General features: G+C 38.8%; 1 protein-coding gene across 11 annotated transcripts in view; it reads left to right on the forward strand.

Annotated features, from left to right (window-relative positions):
• ETV1 (ETS variant transcription factor 1) overlaps positions 1–10,787 on the forward strand; it is an 87,526-nt gene extending 76,739 nt beyond the window's left edge. For all 11 annotated transcript variants that reach the window (XM_045578235.1, XM_036429299.2, XM_036429298.2 and 8 more), the window contains 2 exons: positions 3,328–3,429; positions 8,053–10,787. In XM_045578235.1, coding sequence (XP_045434191.1) covers positions 3,328–3,429; positions 8,053–8,274 — 324 coding nt within the window. In that variant the 3' untranslated portion in view covers positions 8,275–10,787. The remainder of the gene's footprint in view (positions 1–3,327; positions 3,430–8,052) is intronic.
• Positions 10,788–14,572: the final 3,785 nt, after the last annotated feature.

Here is a 14,572-nt window from a genome sequence, read left to right on the forward strand (position 1 = left end):
GCAGATCTGGGGCAATCTGTGTCGGCACGCTTAGGAAAGATGGCTGTGAAGCCATCCGTGCTGGAAGTACTCAGGGGTTCCATTTCTCTGTGTATTTCTTCTTGCAGTTTAAAAGGATACCGGCCCTAGCTGGTGTGGCTCAGTGGATAGGGCGTTGGCCTGCGGACTAAAGAGTCCCAGGTTCGATTCTGGTCAAGGGCACATGCCCAGGTTGTGGGCTTGATTCCCAGTATGGGCTGAGCAGGAGGCAGCTAATGGATGATTCTCTCTCATCATCGATGGCTCTGTCTTTCTCTCCCTCTCCCTTCCTCTCTGAAGTCAATAAAAATATATATTTTTAAAATAGTATAAAATAAAAATAAAATGATACTGAGTGAGACTGCAGACCTGCACTGGTTATCTGCCCCGTGTGTCTGGGAAACTCTAGCAAGCACATAATCCTTATCATCTCCCTTTTTGAGGTGATGAGATATTAGTTTTCACTTCCATTGGACTGAGCACAGGAAAGCATCCGTAGGACTCAGAGTAGACATTTTGTTGAGGTGGAAGAGTCACCAAGAAGTCCGGGAGCCATGCCCTGTGGCTTCTATTTCTTAGTGTTGCATATCCAAGCATGATTTTTAAGAGAAATTGAATAACACTGGAACTTACACATCATTACATTACATTACATTTTCCTATTTATTTCTTTTGACAGTAAGTTCATGCTACCGTGCCATTGTTTTTTCACTCTCCCCACTACCAGCCAGTTTTCATTGGAAGATGAATAAGGAAGTTACTGCAATTATTGCTCCCCACATCCTGTTGAAAATAGTGCCTTGGCTTTTAGTGGTATTGGGGAGGGGTCATGTGTCAGTGCTGAATGGACTTTCTTAGTTGGTGGGTGGTCTAAGCCATCCTGGGGATGACTTATTGTGGTAAGAATACTTTAACATGGGATCTACCCTCTTAACCATATTTTTATATGCCAGTACAGTATTAACCTTAGGCACTATGTTGTACAGTAGGCTTCTAGAACTTGTTTGTATCTTAAGCATATTGATATGTCCTGTTTCCCTCAACTATATGACGAATGTGGCTTACTAATGCCACAGTGCTGAGACTTAATGGGTATCCTAAAAATTAAACTCTGTTTATAGCATTAAAAAAAAAAAGGTCATCTTTACCCTAGTTGGTTTAGCTCAGTGGTTAGAGTGTCTGTACTTGGACTGAAGGCTCTTGGGTTTGATTCCAGTCATAGACACATACCTCAGTTGCAGGCTGAATACCTGCCTGGATCCCCAGCCAGGCAGGCCTGTGCAGATGGCAACCAATTGATGGGTCTCTCTCTCACATCCATGTTTCTCTCTCTCTTTGTCTCTCTCCCTCCCTTCCACTCTCTGAAAATCAATGGGGATGGGGGAGGTGATATCTTCAGGTGAGGATTAATAAGAACAAAATAATCTTCCTTTCCCGGAGACTTCCATAATGTTGTCTTAGTTTGTTGCTACAACTATTTTACTTTCTGCTGAATTCTAGGAAGGAATCATTGATCAATAAATAAATATCCAGAAATTTTAGTTTAATTTAAGGAGATATTAGTACTTTATTTTCACATCTCGTCCAGATTCGCATGCAGTCGAGTTGCCTTGACCATTAAAAAATACAGATGCCCACTGTTACGTTCTTAAAACACATTCTGTTTAGAAAGTATTGCTTTAATTTCTTTTTTTAAATATATTTTATTGGTTTTTTACAGAGAAGAAGGGAGAGAGATAGAGAGCTAGAAATGTCGATGAGAGAGAAACATCGACCAGCTGCCTCTTGCACACCCCCTACCGGGGATGTGCCCGCAACCAGTGTACATGGCCTTGACCGGAATGGAACCTGGGACCCTTCAGTCCGCAGACCGACGCTCTACCACTGAGCCAAACCGGTTTCGGCTAGAAAGTATTGCTTTAATTTCTTATTGACACCTTCCCATTGGACTATTGCTCAGAACATTTACATCGATATAAAATTTCTCTTTGGAAAATTCAGCTGTACCTGCCACTGTGACTGTCTGCTTGGATATTTAATCCTGTCCCTGTAACACCACATTCCTGGGCCTTAAAAAATATACTGATGCGTGCGACTAGATTATATCCTGTCTTCCTCAGGGGATATAAATTGGTGGGAGAGAAATTAGCAAAGAACAGTATTTTTAAAAGAAAAGAAAGGAAGAAAAAACAAACCTGTAGAACGGTTAATCTAATACAGTGCAGAGACGGAACGATCTCTCTAGATTAGTGTTGTATTTTAGTACGTATATGTGACATGGCAACAATTTGGAATTTCATGGCCAGGAAAGAAAACTGTGTCCCCATTACATAACACTCCTTTGGGGTTGGTCAAGTAGGAATGGCAGCAGTAGCTTCTGCTCAGACTAGTAAACAGTGGAAATTAATGTGACTGTGACTTTGCCGGTGCTGTTCTGTATCAGGCTTCAGCTAGCCCCGGGTGGGGGTGCGCTGGGGGATGCATATACACTGAGGAAGGGGGTTTTCTTAAAGCTCCACTGCAGACTGTCTTTGCCGGATAAGTTGCTCCTCCAAAGCTACGGATTTTTCACTGAACAACACAGTGGACATTCTGCTTTAGAGATTTTCGTTTGTGAACCCATATACATGCTGACCTTTTCCACTTCCTTTTCATTTTGAGCATCCAATTACTGTTCTCTGAATGAATGTGTCATTCTCCATTTAGTACTGGCCACCATTTTATTGTGATGCTGCTTCAGGGAAATAAAAATGACTGCCCGTCCAGATTATTAATTTGTGTTCTGTTTCTCCTCTGCTATCCACACAGTGCCACTTGTTCATTCTTGTTTCTTTAAAAAGAGTAGGCTATCTTTTGATCCTAGGATATCTTTTTTCCTTTGGTGTATCATAACCTCAGAAGACACCCTCACAAAGAGATCCCTAAGCTGCTCCTAATCTATCGTGTTTATCTGAAAGCAAAGAAGGAAGAAAAAACCCCACACTGTCTCTCAGGTTGGGAAACTTGCCTCATTTTGGTGAATTGCGGCCTGTTCATTCCCGTTGTAAACACATTCCCATTTTTCCATTTAATTTTGTATCCAAAACAATGGTGACAAAGCATTCTATTGTGATGTCTCGGGATTACTGCACGCCTGGTTTAAAAAGCAAACCAGGACACAGGAAATGCAGCTGACGGTGGCTTTTGCCTCTTTCATTTGTATGTGTTTTGGAGGAGTTGGAAGTCATTAATGAATTATTTATGTTTTCAGTGAAATATTTTGATAATTTAATATCTAACACTACAATGCAATTCTGTCTTTGGTGGCAGGTGGCCCGGCGTTGGGGCATTCAGAAAAACAGGCCAGCTATGAACTATGATAAACTTAGCCGTTCGCTCCGCTATTATTATGAGAAAGGTATCATGCAAAAGGTGAGTCGTCAATACATTAGGATGCATTGAAACATTGCACATAAATGTGCGTGTCACACTTTAAAAGCCACATGTTATTGTGTTGCTAAAGCAGGGTTTACACTCACTTTACCATATGCATAGTTCTTGGTTTTGGTATTATAAGAATTTCTGTGTATAAATGTATGGGCATCATAGACAAATATGTAATATTATCATGTAGAAAATAGTACCGTGTTTTCCGGCGTATAAGACGACCCCCTAATTTTACAGCTAAAACATAGGTTTAGGCCTATATTCGCTGTATAAGACTACCCCCCACTTCCGAGGCAACACCAGTTCTTTTTTTAATAGACCGCCTCTCTGACTCTGGCCAATCTGAGCAGGCTTTTTACTAGAACACAGTGTAGCTTTGGGTATAGAACATGTATAGTGTTCTAGTAAAAAGCCTGCTCAGATTGGCCAGAGTCAGGGAGGCGGTCTATTAAAGAACTGGTGTTGCCTCGGAAGTGGGGGGTAGTCTTATACAGCGAATATAGGCCTAAACCTATGTTTTAGCTGTAAAATTAGGGGGTTGTCTTATACGCCGGAAAATACGGTAGGTTTTCTGGAAGTTTCTATTTCACTGTGTTTAGTAAAAAGGTTGTTTCCATACTAATATTGCATGTATACATCCCGAGAAGTTGATGATGTTCTACAGTCTCAAGAATTATATAAATTTGAATTCCCTTGCTTTTAGATTCTAACACTACCCAATTCTCACTTTTATTCCTTATTCTGATTCTTAAAGCATTCAGGATACTTCTTATTCTCGTTCTGAAAAACATTTTTTTCTTTCCTAAAACTTCGGCCTGCTTTCATTATCAGGCAGCTTAGCATTCTAAAACATTTATTAAAAATAAGTATTTGATCTTACTTTATTGGTAGAATTAAGTTAAATTTATTTTATTTCAAATGAGTTTCGAAAGTAGCTTTTTTAAAAAGAATGAGATAAAACAAAAAAATTACATTTAGAACATGATATACAATTTTTGAAGAAGGAAATGAGTACATGAGCAAATAAAGATAAAATATTTGGATATTTGCTGCTATTACATTTTCAGCCTCACATGTGTATTCAATTTAATTATCTTTACTGAACTAAGTTTTATAATTTATCCATTGTAAACATTGTAGTTTTATTATGCATGCTTTGGGAGGACAGGGATATAGTTATTTATTACAGACTAGAGGCCGGAGCATGAAAATTGATGCACTGGATGGGGGGTTCCTCTGCCTGTCTACCCCCTCTCATAGTCTGGGAGCCCTCAGGGGCAGGAGGCGACCTGGTGATCAGAGGATGCCAACACCCCCATCACAACTGCTGCTGCCACTGCTAGTAGTGCAAACCTCGGCTGGCCCTGGTTACCTGAACCTTGGGCTGGCCCTGGGGGCTGGGTAGCTCAGGGGACTTGGGGACCCTGGAGGCAGGCATGTGGAGCAGCTAGACTCGCCTGGGGGCAGGCTCAGCCGTACCACCCGCCTGCTGCCCCAGCAGGGCTGAGGGGACTGGGCACCGCCATCTTGTGGCTGTGGCACCACCATCTTTGAGGGTGTGGCAGTCAATTATCATATTCCCTCCTTATTGGCTGTGGGCACTGCCAGCTTTGTGAGGGTGTGGCAGTCAATTAGCATATTCTCTCTTTATTAGATAGGATTGTGGCATACGTTTATATCACCGTAGTTATGCCACGAAAAGCTAGACCAGTTGCTACAAGAAACGTACTAGAAGAGAGGGGAACAGCATCCTGGAGTTTCCCGGACTAAAGAAAGTCAGGGCTCCAGAGTGTGTCAGCTTAGAAGTTAAACTTCCAAGATTCTTAAAAGATAAGATTGAATTAGATTCTCAGTTGTTTCCTCTGTCCCTGACTCTCACCTTCAGAATGTATAACCATTTACTACCTGTTCCTTCTATTCTATCACAACCCTCAGTTCCTTTTTAATTCCTGCCTTTCACTCACCACTCTCATTTGCAGCCACATCCTTTCACATGCATCCCATTCCTTTCATTTTCATCACCATCTCCCAATTCCTGCACATGTGGGGGGCTGCACAGTAGGTGCTTAGCCTGGGCAGTAAAGGAAAATGCAGTCATGATCTAGGTTTGCTAGGTTCTCCTACCAAATGGTGCACTCTTACCTCAGAAACTCGGTGCAGTTTTTAAATGAAAATTAATGACCTGAGAGACTGGCATTGTTTCTGGCACAATAAAAGTTGTCAACAAATGGAGCTCTGAATGCATCTCACACCCGGAAGCTGGTGTGGCCCAGGGCATATCTGGGTTTTGTGTCTTGATCCCTATGCTGCTCCTTAAAGGGAGCATTCACAGAGAGCCAAACATATTGTTAAGATCTCGAATCACACCTCAGCTTTTAGACACAGTATTTGACAGGCTGTGACGCCTGGTCTTAAATATTCTCAAAGGTGTTTAAACATAACCTTATTGCTGTTATAACCACTTCCATGTTCATATTTATTCATCCAGGCAGTCTAATATCGATAGATATAGTACTAGCCCTAGAAATATTTATTAAAAAAACAAAACAAAACAAAAAAACTAGAAGGAGCAGTGAGTAAAGATTTTATAATCTTGATTGCATGTTATACAGGTTTAATTCCCCACATTGATTTATGTTATTTCTAATTATAACCAATAGCAACAGGTCGGATAGAAAAGCTCTAGTAGCCAAAAAGCAGAGAGCTTTTTCTCCACGGCCCCAAACGAAACAAAGCAGGTGATAAAACGTTCTAAGATATGAAAGCCATCTATTTTACAATATTTATTTATTTTTTTACTCAAAAGGCTTTGAAAAAGAAAAACAAAGAAAAAAAAGAAAAGAAAAGCTAGGACTTAGTATATTAGCTTTGTTTCTGATATTGCCCATTTTTGTTTTTATGGTAATTTTACAGTTTCACCTTTATGAGCCTAATTTCCATTTTATAAAGGACCAAAGTGAGTAAGTTTATGCCAGGCCCCTCGGTTTGCTTTGCAGGGTACCAGAGACCTCCATCTCAATCTTACTAACAACTGACTTCTCCACTTACACCCAGACAGGGGGAGCTGAGCGCCCGTTTAAGTAATGTATCCAAATTCATACAAATGGAGCACTGACCCTTTTCAAACCTAAGCATATTCAGGTTATTAGAATTCTCTAAATGGTTTGTCCTTACAGGGCAAAATAAAACAGGGCAAAAGTATTCTAAATCTGGGTCCAGAATAGTATGTCTCTTTGGTAGTTAGTTCTTTCTTTCCAAACATACAGATAGTTCATAAACCATGAACTCACCGTTCCCCAGCTCACAGGGCAACCAGCAGTGCCTTTTTGGAGCATAGGAACCCAGAGGTGATTACTTTTCACTTTTTGAAAATGACTGAACTCTGGATCCACCCACCGAAAGTTACTCCCAAAGTTCATATAATGAATTGTACTGATCTCTACACCACCCGTCACCCTGGTTTTGAGAACCCCAGCATTCTTGATTAACAGCGGCGGGAGGTGGAGGGCTGTATTTGTTTCCCTCAATTGTTTATAATTTCCCAGAGAAGCATCATTCTTCAGAATTTAAGTTTGGGACATTTCATTCTCTACAAATTATGCGGCTCCTTTATTTCAGGCAGCTGTCACATTTCTTGCTCTCATTTCCTCCGCATGCATTGTGTATTTGAAATTCCTTTCACTTTTTTGCACCTCCTACTTCAATCTGACACTTTACACACATCCTTAACTTCTGTTTAATGCATCTCGCCTTCATTTTTTAAAGTGATGCACCAGGATAATGCTGCCCTCCTGATCCATCTTTCATTTAAATAAGGCTATGTGTCTTTTTTTCTTTTTTCTTTTTTGTCTTTTTCAATGAGAATACACAGCAGGGGAAAAACAAACCAAAAAAACAAAAACAACAGCCCACAGTTCACCCTGTGAATGAGTGAATCACTAGTCTAGTCTTATTAGAAATACAACACATTTTTCTTAGGTTTGGAAGTTTACTTTCTCTGCAGTTTCACAAATGTAGTATTAAGAGGGAGACATTTCACCCTCAAGGTCCAGTGAAGTTACAAGTAGAGATATTACTCTTTAAAATAGAAAAACAAATCGTGAGATGCCTGCATGAAATCATTGATTTTTTTTTTAACCTCCAAATGACAATATAAGTTTACCTTTATATTACAACCAGCTCAGCTTTCTATGTATATATCTGGAATAAATGCAAATATTATTCAGGGTCAACACCTTGCATTTCTTCTGGTCAAACTATAATTTATTCCACAAAGTAAAAACTTCTTTTGGGACTTTAAGGTGTATCTACTAATGCTGGATGGCTTTTTCTTTTGTTATACATTCATTCTGATGGATGAAGCCATGTTTCTTTTCCTTCCCTGTCCGCCATCTGGGATAGTGAAGGTGTGTGTGTGTGTGTGTGTGTGTGTGTGTGTGTGTGTGTGTGTGTGTGTTTATTGAGGTATAATAGACATTGAACACTATATTAGTCCCAGGCATACAGCACAGAAATTCGTTATTTGTAAATATTGTGCAGTCACCACAGGAAATCTGGCTCCTATCTGGTACATAAGGATGGGTGTTCTCTCTTCCCTGCTGTCCCCAGGTGGCCGGCGAGAGATACGTCTACAAATTTGTGTGTGATCCAGAGGCCCTCTTCTCCATGGCCTTCCCAGACAACCAGCGCCCACTGCTCAAGACGGACATGGAGCGCCACATCAACGAGGAGGACACCGTGCCCCTGTCCCACTTCGACGAGAGCATGGCCTACATGCCCGAGGGGGGCTGCTGCAACCCCCACCCCTACAGCGAAGGCTACGTGTACTAGGAACACACGGGACAGTCGGCGGGGCCCTCTCCCACGGCCCCCTCTCTGGAAGAGGCTGAGAATCTCTGCATTCTCTCCAGTCTTGGTTGGATTTTCCTTGTTTGTATTTTATTTTTGAATAATAATAATACACACAGAGGGGCTTTTCCTGTTGCATTGTTCTACTATGGTCTGCCATGGACTGCGCACTTTATTTGTGGGTGGGTGGGAGTGATCTAAACACTTGTTGTGTGTAACAGGAAGATAGAGGGTGAAGGGGTGGGCGGGGGGAGTGGGGAATTCCTTTTTACTCCGGCTTGGGAGGGGGTCCTACAGGTTTTAAGTATGAGGAACCTATATCATGTCCATCTGATTTCATAACAACGTAAGGAAATGTTTGTGTTCTCTGGGTATCTATGGTACAGTTAATTCACACTGTGTAAATATCCACATGGAGACCATCTGCCTAGGGCATCCTCCCCTACCATTTCTGAGTCTCTGCAAGGTATACAAAAAAAATCTACTGTAAGTGGCCGTTTAATGTTAGCAATGACTGTATTTGCACCTCTTGTAGAAAGGTATTTAGAGATTGCATTTGCTGTTTATTGTTTTGTTTTTGCTTTATATTGGACACCCAGAGGGTGACCACAAAATGGGTAATCTCTCTGCAGTTGAGTCATCACCGTGACTGTCAATGAGAGACACAACTTTGGACTCTGGCTCCGAACTGAGTCACAGGCCAGTAGCATTACATGTATCTGGTGCCACCTTGCTATTTAGGTACGAGTCAGACTGTTGTTCCAATGTTTTGAAGCCCACTTCAGTTAAATAATGATCCATCATGGACCTTGGGACTTTCATTTAAATGTTAAATCTGGGATCACAATGAAGCAAAAAAAAAAAAAAAAAGGAAAAAAAAATCTGTCTTTTCATTTATTTTAGTACATGGAAACATTATTTAATCCGTAAGAATTAACTGTACTAAATCACATATTATGCTGTTCTAGGTACGGCAGGCACTCCTTAAGAAAAATATCCAGTACACTACATAGGTACTATAGTAATTTTTAGAGATGGTACCCATGGATATGCATTTAAACCTTTTACTGCTGTGTTATGTTGATAACATATATAAATATTAGATAATGCTAATGCTTCTGCTGCTGTCTTTTCTGTAATATTATCTTTCATGCTGAATTTACTATGACCATTTATAAGCAATGCAGTTAACTACAGATAGCATTTCAGGACAAAATAGATGACTCAAACCATTTATTGCTTAAAAAAAATGGCTTACACCATGCTATGCTATAAGCCACTTTTATGCACATTGACAAATGAAGAGTAAGCTTCAGCTTGCTAAGGGAAACTGTGGAAACTTTTGTAACTTTGGTGAAATGGAAAATGATTTGCAAACTGTCAAAAAGTATCTGAGGAAGTTGCTGTGTGACATAGTGCTGGCACTGATATCTGTCCCTCCTCTTGTTTTGGACACTTGTGTAAATGTGATTGGATTATTTGAAAGAAGATTTAAAGATTTAAAGTTCCAAAGATTTTTTGCTTTGTTTTTGTTTCTGCATTTGGAGAAAATATTTAAAGCAGGTTGTGTTGTACCATTCTCCTTGAAAAAACCATAAGTAAATGGTTTTATATCATCTCTGAATAGCTTGCTAAACAATTCAGGCAAGAAATGTAAATTTTGTTCAATCCACTCATATCCCAGAGGAACATTTTTAGAGTCTATATCAAAATGTTAAAAAAAAAAAAAAATTCTTACACACAAATCTGAAATCAACCTCTAAAAGCATTTTACCAAGCACAGGAAAGATTGGTAAAGATAAAATCTCCTGGCTACCCATTTTCCCACACATCTCTGAATCAATATTATTTACACGTATTCCTACAAAAACTTCTAATTTCAACATATGTATGTAACCTGTGATTATTCTACACATACATTCTATATCATTAGACCCAATTGTGGGCTAATAAGTATGCCTTAAAAATCAAAACCCTCTCTCCTCCCTGCCATGCTCATGTGGCCATTTAATAAAAAACAGATTTTAAAATATTCAGCTAAAGTTTTATTGGAAAGAGAATTGACATATTTGGAGAAATTGAAAGTGGATCTTTAAAATATGATGTAAATGAAAATGGTATTGAGGATTGTTTCTTTTATTTTCTCTATTTCTTTTTCTTTTTTTTTTTCTTCTTAAAATTCTATAGTTTGCCAGTAGGGAGGATTGGGCTATGAGTTATCTTAAGGAATCAATGGAAAAATTGGTTGTAATTATATACTATTTAAGGATAAACTATATATTTTGCTGTTTAAGGTAGTGACTCACTGAATGAAATAAGTAATTGGCCAACATTGAAGATATTTCTAATACAGAAGGATTTAAAACATTGCATTATGAACTTTTGGGGGAATGAATCTAAAAATTTTATTTTTAAGTTCTGTTCTTATTCTAATTTTGTTTGGTTGTATTTTTATTTTCAGATAGATTAATAAATCTGGCAGCTGATTTCTGTAAGATTTTGTGTTCTGAATTTCTAAGGGAATTGGCTACTCAAACATAAAAATCAGTAATATAACATTTTCCTCCAACTTAGTAAGAGTAAATAAAAAAGAAATATCTCCCCTAGTGTTTGCTGCCTCTTATTGATGACCTGCTAATATCCGACAGACTAATTATATCAAAGACCGTTACATCCCAAATAGTTAATGAAAAAATATTTTAATCTTGTTATGCCTATTAAAAAAGCTTAAGATAAAAAATTCATAAGGCTAACAGTGCAGAGCAGTTTTCTCAAATCATAGAGGACCTTGAGATGATTTAATTAAAGCTTTTACAGATTGTGTAGGCATGCCTCGTTTTATTGGGCTTCGCTTTGTTGTACTTCACAGGTGTTGCATTTCTTAACAAACGGAAGGCAGGACACTCCAACAGCAAAAAGATTACATCTGGCTTTATTGAGATACTGGCTTTATTACGGTGGTCTGGAATGGAACCTGCAATCTCTCTGAGGTATGCCAGTATTAGTTCCCTATAGATGCTGTAACATATCACCATAAATTCATTGGCTACAACACAAATTTATCCTATTATTCTGGAGATCAGAAGTCAAAAATAAGTCTAAAGGGATTAAAATCAAGATGTCCACCTGGCTTGTTTCTTCTGGAGGCTCCAGGGGAAACACCATCTTAGCGTATTCCACTTTTCTAGACTGCTGACTTTCCTGGCATCTGGCTTCATCATGTCAGTCTCGACTTCTGTGGGCACATTCCTTTCTCCTGACTACAGACAAATCTGGCTCTGCCCCCCTCTTATAAGGATGCTTATGATTACATTTAGGGTTCACCCAGATAAACCTGGGTCACCTCCCCTCTCAAAATTATTTAAGCTAATCACATGGTCAAAATCCCTTCTGTCAGATCAGTTATCAGTCCCAGGTTCCTGTGATTAGAACATGGATATGGAGGTGAGAGGAATTGTTGTCTACCACATAGATGAAGACACTGCATAGTAAAAATTCTGGTTGACTTAGCGATGGATAATTATGTTTTACCGAATGAGCTATGATTAGAAATTATTAAAGAACATATTTTATCACCGTTGAAATAGTCTCACTTTACTCTGCATAAATGGTATTGAAAACTTTTTTTTAAATTAAAATTCACCTGTTCTGTCAAATATCTGGTAATTGAAGCAAGCTTTTAAATTATTCCCTTCATGATAATTATAGCATAGTAGCACAATTAATTCTGTTGTCCAAGCCAGGTATTTTTTCTTTTGCTTCCAGGTTGAGTTGGTACTATACAATCTTAATATCTGCAACTGACTATAATGTCTGAATATATATATATATATATATATATATATATATATATATATATATATATGTATGTATGTATATATGCCTAAGCAAGCAAACCAATGAATTACACACACTGACCACCAGGGGGAAGATGCTCAATGCAGGAACTGCCCCTTGATGGTCAGTGTGATCCCACAGGAGCTCCACTCGGCTGACAATGGTCACCAGACAAAGGGCTCATGGCTGGGGAGAACCGCTGCTGTGGCACAAGCCTTTCCCAATCAGGACTGAGGGCATGAGCCTGTGTCAGGCACAGCGGGGTCCAGATGAGTTGGACCAGAGCCCGGATGAGGGGGACCAGCAGGCAGGAGTGGAAGGCCAGTGCTGGAATGCCAGTTTCGGCCCAATCCCCACAGGCCATGCCAAGGCACCCCACAGAGCATGAATCTGTGCACCAGGCCTCTAGTTTAGAATATCTCTGTTGCTAAGATAACAATTCTGAAATATGGGTCAACTTATCTTTATATGATAAGGAGGAACTATGTTACCCAATATTATACCATTTGGCTAGATCATAGTAGTTTTAAAAGTGAGTCATTGTCTCATTTTCAGAGCTTATTATCACAAAACATTAGAGAAGACCATTTGAATGTTTCTTTCTTGGTATCTTAAAAGAGAAAAACTAAAATTTAAAAATAAGAAGTGAGTGTGAGCTATTTTCCAATTGCAGTTTGATATAAAGGAGGGGGGAAATAGAAGTGTAAAAAAACAGAATTTGGATAAAAATAATAGAAGGAAGTTGAAGAAGGCAAATGGACATTCTGAGCAATTGTGATAAGAATTGCACAACAGCTAAGTTTCATTAAGTATCAGTGTGGGGCATGACACTGAAGAATGTGGCCCAGTTCACTCAATGCAACTGGAACATTTAGAACTTAGCTTTTTTTTTTTTTAAACAGTTTTTTAAAAATAGATTTATTTACAAAACAAACAAACAAAACAAAACAAAACACCACCACAGTTTATGGAAGAATATAGTTTAAGAAGAGAGAATTTGATGCGAGTAGTGGATGCCTTTATGGAAATATTTATAACTTTACAATGTTCAATTAAAAGGGTATCTACAATAGCTATGGTTTATGAATTCATATGTGAGATAAGTTTTTTTGGCATATAGACTCTAGTATTCTTATTTACTTCCATTCTAAAATTATATTTATGTTTTCATGGGAAAGATTTTTAATTCACTTGGATGGATGTATTAAAATTATACCTAAGGTTTGAGAAAATAAGCTGATATTTATGTAATTATAGCAAAATAAATATGCTCAAAATTTAAATACTATATAATAAAAGCCTAATATGCTAAGTGTCTAGTCGTCCTGTGGGCCATTCAACCAATCAAAATGTAATATGCTGATGATATGCTTAGGCCACTCAACCACTTGTTATGATGTGCACTGACCACCAGGAGGCAGATGCTCCAGCTTGTAGATTAGCTTGCTGTTGGGGTCCAGCCTATCAGGACTGAGCAAGATGGGCCAGACATGCTCTGGAACCCTTCTGTGGTCCCTCTCAGGCTGGCCAACCTGCTTCCCTTCCTATCCATGATTGTGCCCTGATGGGGTCCCTTGGCCTGGCCTGTACCCTCGCACCATCCAGGCTGAAGGACCCCCTACAAGTGCACAAATTTCATGCACTGGACCTCTAGTCTAAAATAAAAGCCCAGAAATGGAAAATATTGGACTATTGTGATCACTCTGAAATGTGGCACATTTTAAAACTGATAAATGTAGTCTTTGATTTGCTTCTAATTCTCTAAAAGATCTTAATCATGTAATTTATGATCAAGGCAGTTTAGTAATGTCTTTACTCCTATCCATTTCCAGGTATTATTCTCTTTCTGGTAACAGGTCCCAGGATACCTGATAAAACTATTTTTAGTTCTATGATCTAATCCCTTTAAACTTTTCTGAGAAAACTAATTTCTTTGGTAACTATGTCAGGAATAAATTTTGTTGAAGGAACTATCTAAATTATGTCCCTGACTCCCATGTGCCAGCCAACATACCATATGCTTCCACCCCCCATCACTTGAATTGGCTCAGTGTGAGAAGCTGATGCAAATGGCAGCACCAAAATGTCATTGTGTTGATGTCATGTGATCACTGGCAAACTCATAAACCTTACTCTTTTGTGTAACCTGGACCTTGCTACCTTCTTATTTAGGTTTTTAATGACTTAAAAATGTATGTCACAAAGACTCACATTTGACTTAAAGTCTTACTTAAAATTTATATCTTTGACCAATTTTGAATAGTCTATAGAAAAATCTGGAAAAAAAAAAATGAAATGCTACTTAACACCAAAATCAAACCATAGTATCTGTGTATTTAGTTACTTACTTGGAGCATTTCAGAATCTAGAGGTGAAAAGGATTGAAATCTACTTTGTTTTCCTCTTGAGGAGGGATATAACTTACTGGTTCCCCAAAAGACAG

The sequence above is a fragment of the Pipistrellus kuhlii genome, unplaced genomic scaffold, assembly GCF_014108245.1.
Source record: "Pipistrellus kuhlii isolate mPipKuh1 unplaced genomic scaffold, mPipKuh1.p scaffold_m20_p_10, whole genome shotgun sequence".
NCBI classification, from domain to species: Eukaryota; Metazoa; Chordata; class Mammalia; order Chiroptera; family Vespertilionidae; genus Pipistrellus; species Pipistrellus kuhlii.